General features: G+C 44.8%; 1 protein-coding gene across 2 annotated transcripts in view; it reads left to right on the forward strand.

Annotated features, from left to right (window-relative positions):
- The first annotated feature begins 212 nt into the window (after positions 1-212).
- The window catches only part of LOC146207757 (S1 RNA-binding domain-containing protein 1), a 45,758-nt gene continuing 27,739 nt past the window's right edge, over positions 213-18,231 (forward strand). Inside the window, exons 1-8 of one of the 2 annotated variants that reach the window (XM_084590285.1) lie at positions 213-692; positions 3,409-3,588; positions 4,128-4,193; positions 4,982-5,259; positions 6,776-6,893; positions 8,485-8,632; positions 9,893-9,989; positions 11,193-11,352. In XM_084590285.1, the coding sequence (XP_084446411.1) occupies positions 492-692; positions 3,409-3,588; positions 4,128-4,193; positions 4,982-5,259; positions 6,776-6,893; positions 8,485-8,632; positions 9,893-9,989; positions 11,193-11,352 (1,248 nt within the window). In that variant the 5' untranslated portion in view covers positions 213-491. The remainder of the gene's footprint in view (positions 693-3,408; positions 3,589-4,127; positions 4,194-4,981; positions 5,260-6,775; positions 6,894-8,484; positions 8,633-9,892; positions 9,990-11,192; positions 11,353-18,231) is intronic. The other variant, XM_084590290.1, reaches the window with a different exon arrangement.

The raw sequence follows: 18,231 nt of genomic DNA on the forward strand, positions 1-18,231 counted from the left end.
AATACATGTATACATTTCGTACAAGCCTGCGTCGTGCCGCCTAAAGCTAAAGCTCCGAAGTTACACATCACAGACGAAGTGATAAATATCTTGCAGGACACACTAGTGTGCCTCGCGCGCATCGAGGCCCCCTAGCACACACATTCAAAAAGCGCGCTAACTGAAGCGGCCGAAGCGCCGGAAACGGAAAAGCGCATTGGTGAGCGCTGTTTGACGCGCGATTCAGCGGATGGGAGCAACCATTGTGAACGATTTGAAGCAACGGACCTTGCACGGCCACTGAAAATTTGCTGAAACGCTTTAACCTTAGGTAGCGTGAGCTGTTTTTGACAGATAACTTTGTTACGCTGTCTTGGCTTCAAGTGTGGATGTGCTTTGTGCAGCTCTGAATTCCGCGGCACGCCGAAGCGAGCCCAACGGTCGGTTCATTGCGTTGCAGACGACAGTGCACCAGCGTGTGTTTTAACCACGAACTACTGTATATTCTTGCGATGGCGGACGACAGTGTCTGCGTGATAGACTCGCCGTCATCCTCGGAGCATGACGACAGCGACGACGACTACACGCCGGTTGCTCGCAAGGCGACATCAAAGGCTCGCAGGCCGGCCGCTAAGGCGGCCAAGACATCGACGCCTCGAACCAAGAAGCCGCTGGTGGTTGTCGACTTGGTCACGCCGTCGCCTAAAAACGCGGTAAGTTCCTAGTTTGTGGAGGGCTTGAAGCGCCTGTTTGGTAGTTGTATTCAACCTGTGAGATCACGGAAGTTGGAAAACGCGTGTTCGCGCTTACCACTTCCCTTCTCGATCCCCGCCACACGCCTTTTATGAATGTGTTTTTGTTTCCCGCCAACGAAAACCATGTATTTGATGCGTTGTCTGTGAGGAATCTCGGAATGAGGTGCGTTTTCACTGCTTCTACTGACGTTTATTATTTACTGATGCGGTTTTCTTCGATCGATTGGCGGTCCATTTTAGTGCCATCCTTTGCCATAAGGTCCTCCCTAATTTGCTTTTCTGAAACAAGATATGTGGCAATATGCGAGTTGTACGTCGAAACGAAACATGGCTGGCTTTAGAAAAAGGTCCAGCTGGTACTAAATGCAGGGGCAGATATGGTTCACTGCAGAAAAGGGTGATCCATGCATTTCGTTGTTTTGTTTGCTTTTGCTTGTTTGTTTGTTTCAAAAAGCGTTGTTCAGCTTTTGCCCGTGTCTGGGGGGCATTCACGCCTGCTTTAATAACAGCAGTGCAAAAAGTTGCCAGCAAAGCTGTTTCAGAATGTAACAGTCCAAGGGCAATTTAACTCATTTAGGAGTTCAGAATGCAACAAAGTAACGCAATCATTGATGTATTCTGATCTCTCAAACGATTGCAGAGTAGGAGCTCAAGGCAAATCGCACAGATGCGCGCTTTGTAAGGCAGCAAAGCTGAAACGACATCATATACTAGGCAGTTGCAAATTCAACATATTTTCATGTTTGCGTCCTGATTTAAATCACTGCAATATATTGGAACACATTAGAAAACTCAAACATTACTCAGTATGTTGTGAAGTTTGAAGCAGTAAATATTTTTTCTTTTTTAATTTTGGCTAAGGATGGTGCAAAAGTATTCCTAGCTAGTTGAGTAATGTGAAGGTATGCATGACAAGACTGCTTTGTAGCAGTGTTTGTTTGCTTGTATGCATGACTCATAAAGATAATATGTAAATGAACAAAGTGTGTCAACACATATGAGTTATCATTTACTCATTTACCAGTGGCAGCGAGGAGGTTGGGAGGTTCTACTATGGGCAATCTGAATGATCAGAAAATGTTAATTGGGATCTCAAATGGTTGGCAAATTGTTAGTGTCCCCTACATTACAGTGTAATTGCTACCATAGTACGGCTGATTTCGCCTCCCCTTGGATGCCGTCACTACAGTTCAGTTCAGTCGTTCAGTCTTGTCCGACTCTTCGTGACCCTATGGACCATGTCACTCCACGCTTTCCGGTCTCTCACTATCTTCTTAACATCACATAACTTCATCTGCAGTGCCTCGAGGGTGCCATCTAACCATCGCGTTCGCTGCCTACCCCTTCTCCGGCGACCCTCAACCTTTCCCAACATCAAATCTTTCTCCAGCGACTCCTCTCTTCTCATCAGATGACCAAAGTAGCTGAACTTTAACTTTAGAATTTGACCCTCCAATGAGTAGTCGGGGTTTATGGTCGACAATATCGACTGACTTGATCTTCTGGCAGTCCAAGGAACTCTCAAGAGTCTTCGCCAGCACCACAATTCAAACGCGTCAATTCTTCGGCGGTCAGCCTTTTTCACAGTCCAACTCTCGCATCCATACATCACAACTGGAAAGACCATAGCACGAGTTATACGGATCTTGGTTGGCAGACTAATGTCTCTGCTCTTTACTAGGCGGTCAAGGCTGACCATTGCTCTCTTTCCCAGAAGCAGGCGTCTCCTAATTTCATGGCTGCAGTCTCCTTCCGAGGTAATCTTGGAGCCCAAGAACAGAAAATCTGTCACAGTTTCCACTTCTTGTCCTTTGATGCTCCAGGACTTGATAGGGCAAGACGCCATGATCTTTATCTTTTTAATGTTCAGTTTAAGCCCAAACTTCTCACTCTCTTCTTGTACGCGCATCAGAAGTCTCTTGAGTTCCACTTCACTTTCTGCCATTAAAGTGGTATCATCCGCATATCTAAGGCCGTCACTACACATTGCTACTTTTTAGATAAAGCCAAAGGCACACTTGGCATAGGAAGATTTGGTCATTTTAAGGCCCACGCCATATCATGCTACTAGATTTACTTGTTTACCATAGCCTTGCGGCACCATTTCACCCCTGTATTCAGTCTCACTTTGAGCGACACACATTTCACCGTTGCATTGAGAAGGTGTGTTCATTTTGAGAATTTGGTTGTACCTTACTGCAAAGAGAGAGATCTGCACTTTTCCAAGAATGCGGGATCGAATCCTGGCCTCGGCGGCCACTTTTCGATGGAGGCGACAAGTAAAGTGCCCGTGGGCTGCGCGATGTCAGTACACGTTAAAGAACCCCAGGTGGTCGAAATTTCTGGAGCTCTCCACTACGGCATCTCAGTCGCTTTGGTACATTAAACCCAACAAAACCAATCATGCACTTTTCTATGGGCATCTTATTGTGTGTGGAGCTCAGTGGTCTTCATTTTATATAGTGTCCATTTTAAATGAAGGTGTTTTGAATATGATTCACGAAAGGTGCTACTCACTGTGTTAAAGAGCACTGCCAAATTCATGCAGTCACGTTAAGCACAGAGACTGATAAGGCAAGGATTACTCAGCAAAGAATAGGTGTCACCTGAATGTTCCTCCTTCACTTTGCCTAGCACTACTGGATTACTAAAAAAAAACTATATGAACTTTCAGGCCGCGGCTGGGAAGCCAACAATCCGCGGTGGACGGAAACGAAAAGTTGACGCAGCTGCACCAGTGTTGCAGATTGTTGATGGCATCAAGCAGCCTGGTTCGGAGGTTGAAGGCCAAGACCAGCCGGTCAAGCGTGCCCGAACGATTGGGCCAGATATACTTCTCCATGTTGATGAAGGGGTAAGTTCTTTCACATTTGGCTTGGGGCACCCTCATGCCTTGGATTGTATTGAACAGTTTGCTGATTGCTGATAAGAGGCTGTGCGCCGAGACTTGTGATAGAAAGTGTTTTTCTGACCTGTCTAATATGGATCATTCTTTGATTACACTATTGAAAGCATGAAAATTTACTAAGAATTGTTCCGATTGTGTGAAGTACCATATTTTCTCTTTTCTTTTCTTTTTTTGCTTGGTAAGTTGCATGGGAGTTGTTTGTGAATCAGAAAAGAGGTCTTAAATCTAGGATGACCTACAAAGAAAGAATTTGCTCTTTTTCTGTACCCAACTTACTCTTAGCTGATGAGCACCCATTATACATTGCTTTTGAATGGGGCACAATATCCTAAGGATTACAAGCAAGGAGCATTACTTTGAAAGCTAACTCATTCCCTGATCTTCTTCACTTGCTTGAAGGTATTGCTGGCTTTGCCCTGTTGAAAACCTTTATGTTCATTTCTTCATATTTACAATATGTCTTTCTGATTGCTCATTCTGGTCAGGAAAAAAGTTTGCCGAAGGCCCGTCCTCGCAAGCCTGCTGCCGTACCAAGAAAGGCTAAGTTGCAGGTAGGGACCGGACCGAGGTACCATGGCATTTGCGTTTATTTTGTTTATAACTGGAACTTTGTGCTGCCTTGGGATCTCTGTTCAGGTATATCACAATAGTTCCTTTACTACTGCACTGGTTTATTATGTTTGTGTTAGACCTATTCTTCTCTGTGGTATAATTATATCCAAAGTGTTGCTGCACCATCAGCAGTCCTCTGGAAAGTCAGTGCGTGATATTTTTTATTTACTCATGCTTTAGCCGCTACTGATTTTCTGCTACTGTCCATTCTGTAAGAAGTTGTGTGATTACATGCCTTATGCCCCCTATTTGAGTGCACACTTTGTGTCTTCCCCTTTTATTTGAGGTAAGAGTTGCTTGTATTGTTTGCTATTTTAACTGGCTTCATGCTTTTATCGCTTTAGTATTTTTTCTTTTCCTCTTGTTATATGAAAATAATTACCTTATGAGGATGGCATTGGAGGGCCAGTTGTGGCAGGAAGGTATTCACGTTACATTCCTTGAAATTTATTTCTCTGAAAAATTGTTTTTTATGCAGTTTTGTAACGAAAATGTTTTGCTAAGAGCAAGCCCTTCACCCCTACCCCCACCCCACCCCGTATTCTTTTTAAATTCCCTCCTGGTTGTCAGTATTCATAGTAAGTAGGTAATAAGTTAAATGAACGGTCACATCATACAAACCAGAAATAAAGAATTAGTTGCCAGAAGCAAAACCTACTTTGAAAAATACACTGACCCCATCGAACCACACATCACCTTTGTTCTAAATTACCCTGCCACCTTTCAGCAGAAAAAGGCAGCAGCTGTGCCAGTGTTGCAGCCAGCTGGATCTTCAGCGGATGCCCCGATTGACGTGGAGGCCGACTGGGAAGCCCGCTACGGGTGGCGTGTGGAGGAGGCGGTTGCTGGGACGGTGGGCGTACAGGTGGACGTGGTGCGCAACGTGGTGCAACTGCTGAGCAACCAGTGCACCATCCCATTCATTGCACGCTACCGCCGTGAGCAAACGGGGGGTCTGCAGGCGGATGGGCTACAAGGCATCCAGGATGCCTACGAAAGCCTCCTGTGAGTGGTGTGATGTGTCCGCAAGACCATTAGCTGTATTGCGATGTTTGTTTATTCATATTCCTTGATGCAGTAATGTGGTCAACAATGCTACAGATTTTCCGGCTTGTAGAAGCAGCGCACAGGAAAAAGGGTCACATGACATTTAATTAATCAAAAACTTTGCTAAAGCATTGTCAAAACAAGATGGTGGTGCAGCGATTGTTTATGTGTGCTTAATGCAACACCCAGGGCAGATTGAAGTTGGCTTGTATGGTTAGATTGTCATCAAACTAGGCACTGTCATAGGCTATGAAAAGGCCGTGAGATGGAGTATGGGTGCCACAATCACCAGCCAGCTGTATGATTAAGCAGCACTGGGTTTGTGCAGTGTTCGGCAACATTATTGAACCCCCGTTTGAAAAATTCCCCCGCCTCAACCGGAGGCTCATTTGCGCTGAAACTGTGCAGAAAGCTTGCGTGTTATTTTCCCCTTCTTTGCGAGGTAAGTTTGACCATGGTGCTTACTTGGTTTGGCCGCGCATGATGAGAAACCAGGATCGTCTGCGACGAGACTGAGGAGCAAAAGACGCAAACGCGAATTCTCTGCCAAAGGGCAGCAGTGGCGCCATCTATCACTATTACAGGAACATGCCATGCTTGCCTCGGCGCTTTTGAACCACAGCGCCTTCCTCCAGCGACGCTAGAAGATGCCACAGCTGCCTTTTGCTAGAAACTCTGCGTGGGCGTTTTTTGCTCCTCAATCTCGTCACAGACGGTTCTGGTTTCTCATCATGCGCGGCCAAACCAAGTAAGCACCATGGTCAAACTTTTCTCGTAAAGAAGGGGACAACAACTCGCAAGCTTTGTGTACAGTTTCAGCGCAAATGAGCCTCCAGTTGAGGCGGGAGAATTTTTCAAACGGGGGTTCGATAAAGTTGCAGAACACTGTACATATTACTGGGACATATTCCACAAACTAGGCTACACCTCCAAACGGGGATAACAGGAGTCCTTTCCTGTCATGGCAGTCTTGAATTTAAGTAGAGTGATAATAAAAATTTTTTAATAAATATTTTTTTGATAATAAATGCGATTTTGCGGTGAAACTGGCATCAACGTAGCCATAGAAGAGCAATAGGATCTGTTTCGTTTGTATGACATTGCCATTCTGTTTTCCTTTATTTGCTGCACACAGCCCAATGCAGCCGTCAAGACTACACATGGAGAAGAAGCATGCCAGGCATGAGTGTCATACATATTGTTTGTGGCCACATTTGGCTGTACTCGACAATTTAGGCATTCGTACATGCTGCCGTTTAGTACTAGCGGCTGCGTGCAAGCTGCTCTTCTTTGTAAATTGTGGCTTCGTTGCCTTTGGTGATCTCTCTCATTATAACTGATGAGCTCCATCTTTTATTTATCCAGTTAACTTATCCAGTTGAGCCACTGAGCGGGTGCTGGAGAGCATATCTACTTAGAAATGGATGCCGAGGTGATGGGGCATGAATGACTGTTTGCGAACCGTGCTTCGCAGGCAGGTGAAGAAAAAAGCACGGACCATTCTGGAGACGCTCAACAAGGAGCAGAAGGGTGACGCCAACCTGCGGAAGCTCATCATTGGTGCACGGAGCAGTGTTGAGTTGGACCATTTGGTGAGCGTGCTGCTGTTCACCGTTTTCTAGCGCTTACTTCCCTCATTGCTTGGTAGAGCAGTCGCCAAAAGCAAAACAGTTTGTATTTTAGGTTAAACAACATTAAAGAGCATGCTTCTCGCCTTAAGCTTTCAGCGAGCAAACCTTGTATAGAGATTTTTGTTTAGTGCTTCTCTTTTTTACAGTAATAAATTTGGCTTGAGTACTCTTTTGGTTTAATCAGAATTGTAAAAGTATAAGTGCGGTGCCAAGCTTACAGCAAGACACCAGTTCAACTAACAGCCAAGACAACAGACATATCTATACCTGTGAGAGAAAACAAAACTATTTAAAATTTAGTATACACGCATTTTCACATGTTACATGCGTTAAGTTCAGGCCACTGCTTTTCTAAAAGCAGCAGTTGCATCCATTCGTCCTGGCTTGTATATGAGTTGAGTAGGCCCCCAGTGGCACTCACTCACGTGGTTACCTCTCTGAAGCTAGCTCAACCTACTTTTTGTCTCCTGTCTGTTTTCGTCTGTTTCGAAGTCCCCTAGTGCCATATTTTACTGGCTTCATGTTGGAGAGTTAACAAATATACGCAGTAAGTGAGCGAAAGCTCGCAGTGTTAAGGTTGACGACAAATAAAGTGCATTAGTTTTTTGATAGTCTCGTAAATGAGCAGGCTTAGCTTGAGCTTGGAGGTGTGTGCATCTACTTTAAAGGGCCACTGTCCAGGGAAGGCCCTTTTAAGCAAAGGAGCCCAGTGTTTCGATCAGGTACCGGAGATAGTCTGTGCAAAATGCTACAGTGACACGTGCGCCGCAAAGCATCGAAAATATAATTCAAAGCTCTCTCATGCTCTCCTCTGGGAAGCCAGCTTCCCCGTTTCCTGTGCTGGCCCGACGGGCCACAGCAATGACGTACGTACCGGGAACGATGTCCATTGGTCCGTCTCGCTGACTGACGGGAGAAGGATGGGTGTGTCTACCGCTCGCAGCGCGCTTTTCCCTCGCCACGACCAGACAATCCAGCGGCGCGCGCTCCCTCGACCCGTTTTTTTTTTTTCTTTTTTTTTTTTCTTTTTTTTTTTTCTTTTTTTTTTATTTTGCTCGCGGAGAGCCACGCCCCACCTCCCGCCAAACGCGGAGGAGGAAGGGGAATTTGTATTGCGGAGGCTAGACGACCTCGGGCTGGAGAGTGAAAAACCTTTGCGAGGGAACGGAAGGAGAGAGGCGTGATAGAATCGGGTGATTGCGGTGGCTGTAACTGCGTTATTAGTTACTCTTCTCAAAAACATTTTGCGGCCTTGCGTTCTAGGGGCGATGTCTCACAGTCACCGGGGAAGAAAATATTTTCGACCGGAGGGTGGACAGTGGGCCTTTACGCACACTTTTTCGATACTAAGGCACTTAGATATTTGTGCTCAAGAGTTTTGTACCTATGTAACAGTTGTTAGATATGAATGTTTTGCTCACTAAATGAGCTAGGTTTGCTCAAGACGCCATGTCTTTACTTGTTACATTGAAAGGCGTGCATCAACTGCTGAGGGAGACAAAAATGTGACGTGGTGTAAATTTTATTTTTATTTTTTTCCTCTCCCCCTCAGTTTGCCCCGTACAAGGAGGCCAAAGGTCGCTCCTTGGCCCAGAGGGCCAAGAACTTGGGTCTCGAAGAAACGGCGATGCGCATCCTCAGGGGCGAGGCCACCGTTGAGTCGATCAACCCCGAGAGCCTCGTAAAGCCCAATGAGAAAGGTCAGAGGCTGCCTTCAGAGTGGCAGATCGCAGTTTGCTTTATGTATCACATTTGGCTGTGGAGTAAGTTGGGAAACTTTTTGTATTAAGGCAGGAAAAACAACCCGGTGTGGCTAGTCATAAAATTCGCTAATTGGCTGAGGCAATGATGACTTTACTAAGCCACGTGAAAATACTTAGAGAAATACTAAGTGGATTAATAAGTTAACTAAATAGTTCATGACCGTGAGCGGAATTAAAACCTGGGGCAGCGTCAACAGATTAGCTTCGCTGGCCAGTGCATTAGACCATTATGTCATTACGTTTATGATCATTTATTTATTTGTTTACAACATATTGCTAGCCTCCATTGGAGGCTTTTGCAGGACAGTCATTACGCCATTGCCGCAGCCTAATGTCCCACTATGCACCATGCCTTCTTGCAGGCGTGCAAAAAATCAGAGGAACTAGCAGGAGGTTTGAAGCAACAAAATAAATTATTGTTACTGTGCTTTAACTCAGTTAAAATTTATCATTCTCTGACACTGTAGGTGGGTAATGGTAATTATGCAGTCATCAATTTCTGGAGAAGTTAGGGTTGTGTGGCATTGTGCAACCGAAACTGAACCTGGTCACATTTAATGCCAGTGACGTAATAGTCCCTCGTAAAGAAGGTTTCAGGAAACAAGGAAATATCATTGCAGGTGCCTCATTTTGGTAAAATGTGCCCTTGAGCAGCTGTAACAGTGTTCTTGACTCAGTACTTGCAGGTATTTGGAATAGACGTGACAGTGGATGAAGCTTTCTTTCTGCTGCCGCCGTGATAGTGCGCTCATTCTGTTGTAAGAGGATTAAGGCGCATGCGCTGCTGGAGGTGGTTGGTTGGTTGGTTTGTGGGGTTTAACGTCCCAAAGGCTGCTGGAAGTGGATGACCTGTTTGTCTACACTGCTGCTTAACTACTGAGGTCTTGAGCCACCAGTCTAGTGTAAAGGGTTCTTGAACCCCATGTTCCTTCCATTTCTTTTTAAAGAACGATGATTCGCTCAATGGGCAGACAAGTGTTCGGACTAGGCTCCAGCAGACAACTCTTGGTAGTCTCTTTGCTCTCCTCGTTTAAGATGCTGTTTTGAGTTTTGTGTCCGAGTTCCTATGGTCCAGCCGCAGTCCAACGAGCAATGTGGTGCAGCACAGTCATGATGGTGCCGTTCTCTGATGCGGTCTGGTGCTGTGTGCTTCAGAATAGTCGGAACTATGCTCAGGCTGTGGCCACCGATGTGCAGGTCTGCAGTCAGCGAAGGAGGTGCTCCTTGGCTGGCAGCACATTCTAGCCGACGTGCTGTCCAAGGATAGGACTGTGCTCGACCAGCTGGCTAACATGTGAGGAACGGTCTTTGTCACTCGTCTCTACTCTTCCCCAACTTCCTCAGTGTGACTGCTCTCGCTATCGAAGCAACAAGAGAGAAAAAAAAGAAAAAATAATGCTGACGATACATATTATCCCAGCCATATGGATTCCAAATTTTAAAAGCGCAGGTATTGGTGGGAGACAACTGAGCAGCTAGGTTTATTCAACTAGATTTATTCAGAAGCTGTTTCAGGGACCCTATGTAATTGCACACAACATCCACTTGTGCAGTGTGATCACCAAAGACCAAAAAAAAGAAAAGAAAAATGAAAATTAGCCAGGGTAAAACTAAACCAGCTAAAAAATGTGAAAGCACTGTGTCACTGGGTTCGTTGTTTTGCTTGGGGATTTATCATTGAGAGACTGGCACAGGGTTTAGCAAAGTGTGACCTTTAGTTGGTTTGGCTTTTGGGGAAAGCAAGCCACACTATCTGCCTCACTTCTCGGTGGAGACATGAACAGTGCCAATATACAAATGACGTGTTGCCACTTTTGTACAACACCAAAATGTGTTGTGGATCTGCCGAATCTTGCTTGTCCAATAGGAAGCAAATGCTTTTGAAGCAACATCCGAGAGATTTCGCTTTTGCACTTTCCATCCAAGCTATAAATAAGCAAAGCTTCTAGTCTCTCTCTTTTGAGGTGCTTTCTGTCGCGTCCTACGATTAATCTTGTGCAGCTCAAAAAAGCACCCACGGCCGTGCCTACCATAGAGGGAAAGATTCGATCGCCTGCTTTTCCACTATTTCCACATTTCCACTATTCTACTATTGCCACTGTAGCGCTATTGCCACTATGCCACTGTGCCAGTATTGCCACAGCTGAGTGATTTACAATAGACACCAGCACAATGTCGGGGTCCGGGCGAAAAGGCAAGCTAGGCAGCTTACTTGGAAAGGATAATGTATGCCATACTTGAAGACAATATTTTTTTAATATCTGCTAAACTCAAATTGCTAACCCCTGCCTTAGAGCTAGGAGTTGTGAATCATTCAGTGTGATGATTAATATCATGAGTCACTTAGATTGCACATTCCATACTGTTGGCTGCTTTTGTGGTTGTGGCAGCTGCACCGCTTGTGTATGACTTGGTGCCTCGAGAAAAGCTTGATGGATAGTTGTAGGATTGCCCCTCTCCCCCTCCCGTGCTAACCACATCATTGCCTCCGAACCAGGGCCAAGTCCCGCGGCATCAGGATGACGGTCAGCAAGAGTGCGGCGGCCGTCAAGGAAGAGAAGCGTGCCTTTGCTGAGGGCAAGCCCGACACGTGTGACCACAAATACGACAACTACACCAACTTCAACAGGGACGTCCACGCAGTGCAGCCGCACCAGGTGGCGTGGGCGAAGGGTTCATAAATTTTTTGCTTGCTTGCTTGCAGTTTAAAATGTTGGACTAGCGAAATTGGGTGAGGAGCTGTTGATGGGATTTGTAAAGGGCGGTGGACAGTCCAGCACAAGGTGTTGAGATGTTGTAAAGACAAAAGAAACTTGCTGTATATTGACACACTCAGAAATTATACGTAACGAGTCATGGGAGGAACTTAATTTAGCGCTGCATCGAAAATTGCATGGTCTGATGTAGCACAACTCAAGAACGAAGGGGCGGACGCCTCTCAAAGGAGTCCCTTCAGTCAGTGGTGTCAGTTAAATTCACAACATCATGGTTAATCTGCTTAAGCCACAATGAATGTCGTCTCAGCTTCCACATCCTCTGACTTCATGCTAGTAAGTCAGAGGGGACTATCCATGATGTCATGAGACTCAGTTGACATTATTGGCGGCAGAGCCTGCTTTGAGGGGCATTTACCACTTTGTTCTTGAGCTGTATCCAACTACAGTCAAACCAGAGTATGATGAAGGGAGGAAGCAAAATTTGCACTTTACTTCATAAAATTGAAATTTCGCATACTACATTGTGCTCCTGTAGCTTTGGTTTCACCGTCACCCTTCTGAAGCGCATGTCCCCAATCATGACAATTTGACGGCGCATTCAGCCGCCACTACCACTGGCGGCGACGGGCCACATCAGCTTTCTCTTCTCGCTTTCTCCACGTCGGCCGCAGTAAGAACAGCACCTTTGGGCACGGTGGAATTTCCCAATGTGCACCAGACAAAATGTAATCAGGTGCACACCACACGCTTTTTTTCCTCTACAAGCACGAGCATTTGCATCTTTGTGCACGTGCACAGCATCTGGGTGGGAAGCGATGTTGTTAGGTTGAAGGGTGCATTTAACACTTCCGGTTCTTTTAGCAAGCTTTTTATTAACAGATAAATGTGATGACAATACAACACTTTCCCTGAAGCAGGATATCACATTTGACGTTTATTTTGAATAAGATTGCGAGGGCTACAGCTCACCAGCCATGGCTGGCTGCATGTTTTGCAGACACTCATGCCACATAATCCTTGGCTAGAAGAATGGGTACCTGGGTTGGTTACCACTCTATCTGAATACCATTCTTTTAGCAGACATGCTAGAGGAACGAGTACCTGGGCTACCTTGTAATAAAGAAAAATGCCTTGTGTCAGGGCTCTCTTTGGCCAGAGCTGTTCCAGCTTCATTCACTAGAATCAGTTGTCGTTACCATCAGCAACTTTGCTACTCCCGGTATATCCGACATCTGGTGTTTACTGGGGCTGAAAGGTTGTGGGTCTGGGGAAAAAATGATAAATATGGCAGAAATTGTGAAATTTTTAGGAAGCACCAATTTTTGTGCACAGATTATAAATTTTTCTTTTCTTAATTATGCAGTTAGTCGAACTCTGAAGTGAGATTAAAGTTTTTGGGGTGAGCTTCTAAGAAATGCTGATACAGGGACTATCATTGGACTTTGACTTGAGTTATAAGTCAAAGACAGTACAAATGCATGCAAACTGAATTCTGCCAACACTACAAAAGCAACTGTTCGTATCATGCGTCATGAAAGGATAATCAGCTTTTTTATTGTATGAAGGTATCAATAAATGCCTCTGTACCTCATTCAGCAATTACATGTTTTTAAGTCAGGCAGCTGGGATGATATTGTTACTTAGTGGTAGGCGCTGGTCTTGAGCCGGAGGATGATGAATTGGGGCAGACTGCCTGAAAATGACGACGTCGAGGATGGACAGATCTGAGCTGTCATCAACCCTAGTTGAGTGGATGACCATTGTCTGTGAATCTTCCCCGTAACATCTTCTGGTGGAGATGCCACCATTCAATCCCCTGTCGCAAGCTGGATCTCCGCAGCGGCTGCCACGTCAGTACCACCACATTGTTTCCAGACGCCTCTCCTCGTCATGGCCCATCTTTTTAACCCCGGAACCTTCTCCTCTTCCTCACCGCAGTTCTTCACCGTCCTATCCCGGCCACTTACTGGAAAACTAGCTCATGCAGCTCCCGTAGGTGACACTGCATTTGTGGCCCAAACCGAAAAACCTCTCTTGACCCCTGCACTACAAAATAACTGCATCGATGTTCTTGTGGATGGAGTTCCAGTTTCTGCTCTCATGGATATCGGTGCCCAACTGTCCGTTCTGAGCTTCTCATTTCGCTGTCGCCTCAAGAAATTACTCACGCTAGCCGTCTCGTCCATAGTTCTCATTGCCAGTGGCAGCGTGGTTCGCATGTGTACTGCGCGAGTGATCATTGCTGGCTGTCACGCCCCAGTGTTGTTCACAGTCCTCCACGAGTGCCCCCATGATGTTATCTTCGGGATTGACTTCTTTTAACAGCCCACTCTGCTCTCATTGACTGCTCTACCGGCCTACTTCGCTTGGACATTCCGCTTTGCTCTGAAGACGCTGCCTGCTTACCCTGCTTTTGTTCAGCACAGTTCTCCCGCCTTCCTCTTGAAGCTGCCATTCACATCCTTGTGTCGCCTTTCCCACCCATCCCAGGCGGCGGCTACCTCGCATGCCTCATTACTGATGTCATCCTGCAGCTGCTTGTCACCCTTCCTCATCTAATTTTGCATATCTTCCAGAACCGCACCACTCTTCCTGTCCTTAACTTCAACTTGTCAACCCAAGTTCTGCCCGAAGGAATATCACTAGCTGCGCTGTCCCTGCTGACCGATTGTGCTGTTTCAGCTACAGATCTTTCATTTGCTGTACCTGCAGCCCCTCCGTCATTCTCCACATCGCGCCATGATCCTGTTAACCGCATGATTGCAGCTGATCTCCAACCTGAATTTGCCACGGAGTTACACAAGGTTTTGTTCACCTTGAGCTTTTTTATTTTGGTACCCGTCCATTCGGTTAAACTTCCCTTATTACCCACTGCATTGACACCGGTGACACCATTCCTATTCACAGGCGGCCCTATCGGGGTTTGTTTGCCGAGTGACAATAACAACAATGTATTTTCATAACAATATATTTTCTCAGATGATATGTTTCTTTCCTTTTTTTCAGCATCTTTTGAAAACATATTAAAAGAGGCTTTACTGTACGTGTTTCCTCAGGAATTTGGTCAAATATTTAGGGAATCCCCAAAGGTGGAGTAGATTTCTAATAAGGGAGTAATTACTCAGTGACGTCTACCCCAGTGCAGCCATACGACTACAAAGGAAAGCTCTCAGAAACTTCGTAATTAAAGAAACATTTGTCCTGTTCCACGGATTCATTGTGGCTTCATTAATGGTTTGGTTTGGATTATAGGGTTTAATGTCCCAAAGTGAATCAACTATGAGAGAGGTCGTAGTGGAGGGCTCCGGAAATTTCGACCACCTGGGGTTCTTTAACGTGCACTGACATTGCACAGCACACATGATACTTCATTAATAAAAAAATTTCTGAGGACAATTACAACATTCCTTAATGCGAAATTGAAGCAGAGCTCTGTGGCTTTTTTGCACAAAGTAAAAGAGAGCTTGAGGGGATACTGACAGAGCTATGGCTCTGCTTTCGGAGCCGAAAGCCACGCCACTAGCTCAGGTCACATCCCCGGCAGGGAAGAGCGACACACCGAGGCACAGTCAGCAGTCAAAGCTGCTTATTGGGAGTTCCCAATGTTCTTCCTCGGTCTCCGACTCCGCTGCCGTGACTGTTCGTCAAGATGAAAGGGGATGGGGATAGAGGGGCCACCCCGCACGCTATAGCAGTCCCTCTCATGTCCGCCCTAACCGCAGCAGCTCCGAGGGAAGGAGGTCAGGAGGGGAAGGACGAGAGCTCCCCTTGAAAAAGATGGGGAGGGTACTCGCCGTGTTGTGCGGGTATGGGGAATGTCTAATCCCCACAAGGTTGAGGGGAGAAAAAGAGAGAGAGCATTTGTTGATGCAGGCATCATCGGCCTTGCGGGCCATCTTGAGTGAACGATGAGTGAGTGACGCAGAGTTCGTCGCTCTTCTTTCTCGACTTCTGAGAAATTTTTCTTTGCTTGGGACTCTCTCATGGCTGATGACTGTCTTTTGCTCGGATACACTGGGAATGGCACCAATGGCGATGCGGCTTAACCGCCGAGCGGGCACAAAAGAGCTGCGCTCTAAAAATTAAAGCTCAGTGTCCACATAGGGGGCAACATTGTGGTTTTTCCGTCTTTCTGAGTTAGTGACTGCATCACATTCCTCGGAGTCTCCTGTCTTCGACATAAGTAACCATCTCTCAATCTATCAGGTAGAAATATATATATTCTAAATGAGAAAAAACAGGAAAACAATACCGATATTCTGTTCACAGAAAAAAATGATAGTCCAGTGATGGATCGATCGTATACAGTAATATTGAAAATACTCGCGAGCGCTATGAATGGCTGAAATAGCGACTGGAAATGACGACTCAGTTCATAGAGTACCTAGGACAGCCGAATACAAGACTCAAACTTTTCTCTTTACGTGAAAAGTGGAAAATAATGTGGGTTTAATGTTCAGGATGTCGCAAATGCTTAAATTGTCAAAACTGAGCGCACGGAAGAGGTATATTTTAGAATTCACTTGGGGAGTGAGAAAGTGTTGCATGGATCACAAATTCGATAGAATGGATCAGAATGGAGAGCAAAACTTATAAATGTTTCATTGGAATATAGGAGTGCCTAAAAGCTTCTGGAGATGCCCTTTAAATGACTCTCTTTCCTTTCTCAAAACATTGTCCAGTTTTCTGAGTGTGCACACTTTGGTTGCGTTAGTTTAATGTGTGTTATGATGGGTGCAGTTGTGCTGATCATGACATGGCCGCACATGCCAAGCATGTTTGCATGCATACGTGTGCAAGAAATTAGATTTATGGGAATATTTTAATCAGAAATAGTTTGTAGAACAGCTTAATTAGACTTCTAAGCATCTAGTAGGGTTGTGCTGGTGTTCAAAATTTTAAATATGGATCAAGTTTGTCTATTGTTTGGTTAGCATTTGTTTCGAGAGATCGATAGTCAGGAAAGTTTAAGAATATTTCAATACATAATTGAAAATTTATAATATATGGCACCTATTGGCCATGCTGACCCTGATTAATCCCATCATGACAATACCATAGTGTTTGTACAAGTTATCCAAAAGTCTGGTCTAAAGTGCAAGGTAAATATTAAAAAGGCATCACCTTTTTTTTTTTCTTACCTTTGCTTATCCCATAGATGTTCACATGTGATTTGTGAATTTCTGCAAGGGGGCTTTCACACATACTACATGATGAAAACAAGATGGCCAATCACCTGCTTAAAACATGGCAATGCAAAAATTCTTAGTACCTTGCTCCTTCTTTCTATATAATGTTTTTTCTGCTTAACATCCACACCACGCTTGCTCGTTACCAATTAACCAAAATACCTAATGACTGAGTAAAAGATTATCTTTTAAGGCTGGGATTGAATTTGTTTTGGTTTCTCCCTTTTACAAGCGTGCAGTTGCTCTCATGTTCACCGATCACTGTTTCAGCATTGGAAGGGATGTTCTTACCTTAAAATTCTTCTGAAATATGTTTTTTAGTATTTTTTATTGGTAGTCGCATGAAATTTACCACGCTGTAACTCACTATTTTTCTTGTCCTGAAAAAAAAATATATATTGTTATCCTTGAGCACTAGTACTTGCTCCATTTAAATAAAAAATAGTGCATTCGATAACAAGAAAGAAAATTGAAGAGCACTGCATAATCTGCATTGGAGTAATGCGAAAGCACTAATGCTGCTGTTGGTTGCTTCTGGTTGTTTCTAAGGCTTTATTCACTTCTTGTTTACCCATTTTAGTCTTTGGTACTTTCAAATTGTGCGTCAATCCCTTCCTATGCCCTTTTTCGGATCTACTTCCAGTTGCGTGGAGTCACATTATTTCACTTCTTGTTTACCTATTTTAGTCTTCGGTACTTTCAAATTGCGTGCCAATCCCTTCCTATGCCCTTTTTCGGTCCTACTTGTGGTTGCGTGACGTCGCATCCTTAACGTCACCCTAACTACTTTAGTCTTTGGTACTTTCAAATTGCATGCCAATTTCTTCCCATGCCCTTTTTTGGCTCGACTTCAGGTTGCGTGATGTCACCTTCTTGACATTACCTTAATTCACTGATTTAATTAACTATTTTAGTATTTGATACATTCAAATGTGGCGCTAAGACATTGGCTAATGAAACCATTTTTGCCTTTACTTTTACATTTTTTCCTCCTATTAATTTAATTAACTTATTCGCCTAATTATTTTTCGGGCACAACATTATGTTACTGTTTATCGGTTGACACCACTCATTAACCTCTACCACTTCTCAATTACCCACAACTGCTGCGGACACAATTTTGTGGACGTGATCTGCGGATAGAAATCTGTGAACTTAGCGAAGTAATGCTCTCGCATTAACCCTTTCGCTGTCGGGCGTTTCTGGCCATGACACACCCCAGTGTTGGCTTGGTTTCAGGAAACGAGCATAGCAATTTATTTTTGATTATGATTGCTATACAAATAACATAGTCAACGGAGTATGCACCTTTCAGTGTTCTGCAGGTGTTGTTAATTAGCATCATCATCATTATCAGCCTGATTATAAATTAGATAAATGAGAATAATATAAGAAAAAACTGCTCGGTACTTCCTGAGAGACTGAATCTAAGCTCGACTGGTATCCATAATCAAAAGAACCATCGCTCCAGTCCGCAGTCAAAGGTCCCGCACGGTCAGCCATCTCAAAGTAACCACGCACACGAAGGGCGCGGTTTCGGTGGCTCGCACAACGGAAGTAAATGGCACATTGTGAAATCAAGATGACGGAGGGAGATGGAAAGGAGCTAAAACAATCTCGTTTGCTGCTG

This window comes from Amblyomma maculatum, chromosome 1, assembly GCF_055883805.1.
Source record: "Amblyomma maculatum isolate TAMU_Amacu chromosome 1, ASM5588380v1, whole genome shotgun sequence".
NCBI lineage: Eukaryota > Metazoa > Arthropoda > Arachnida > Ixodida > Ixodidae > Amblyomma > Amblyomma maculatum.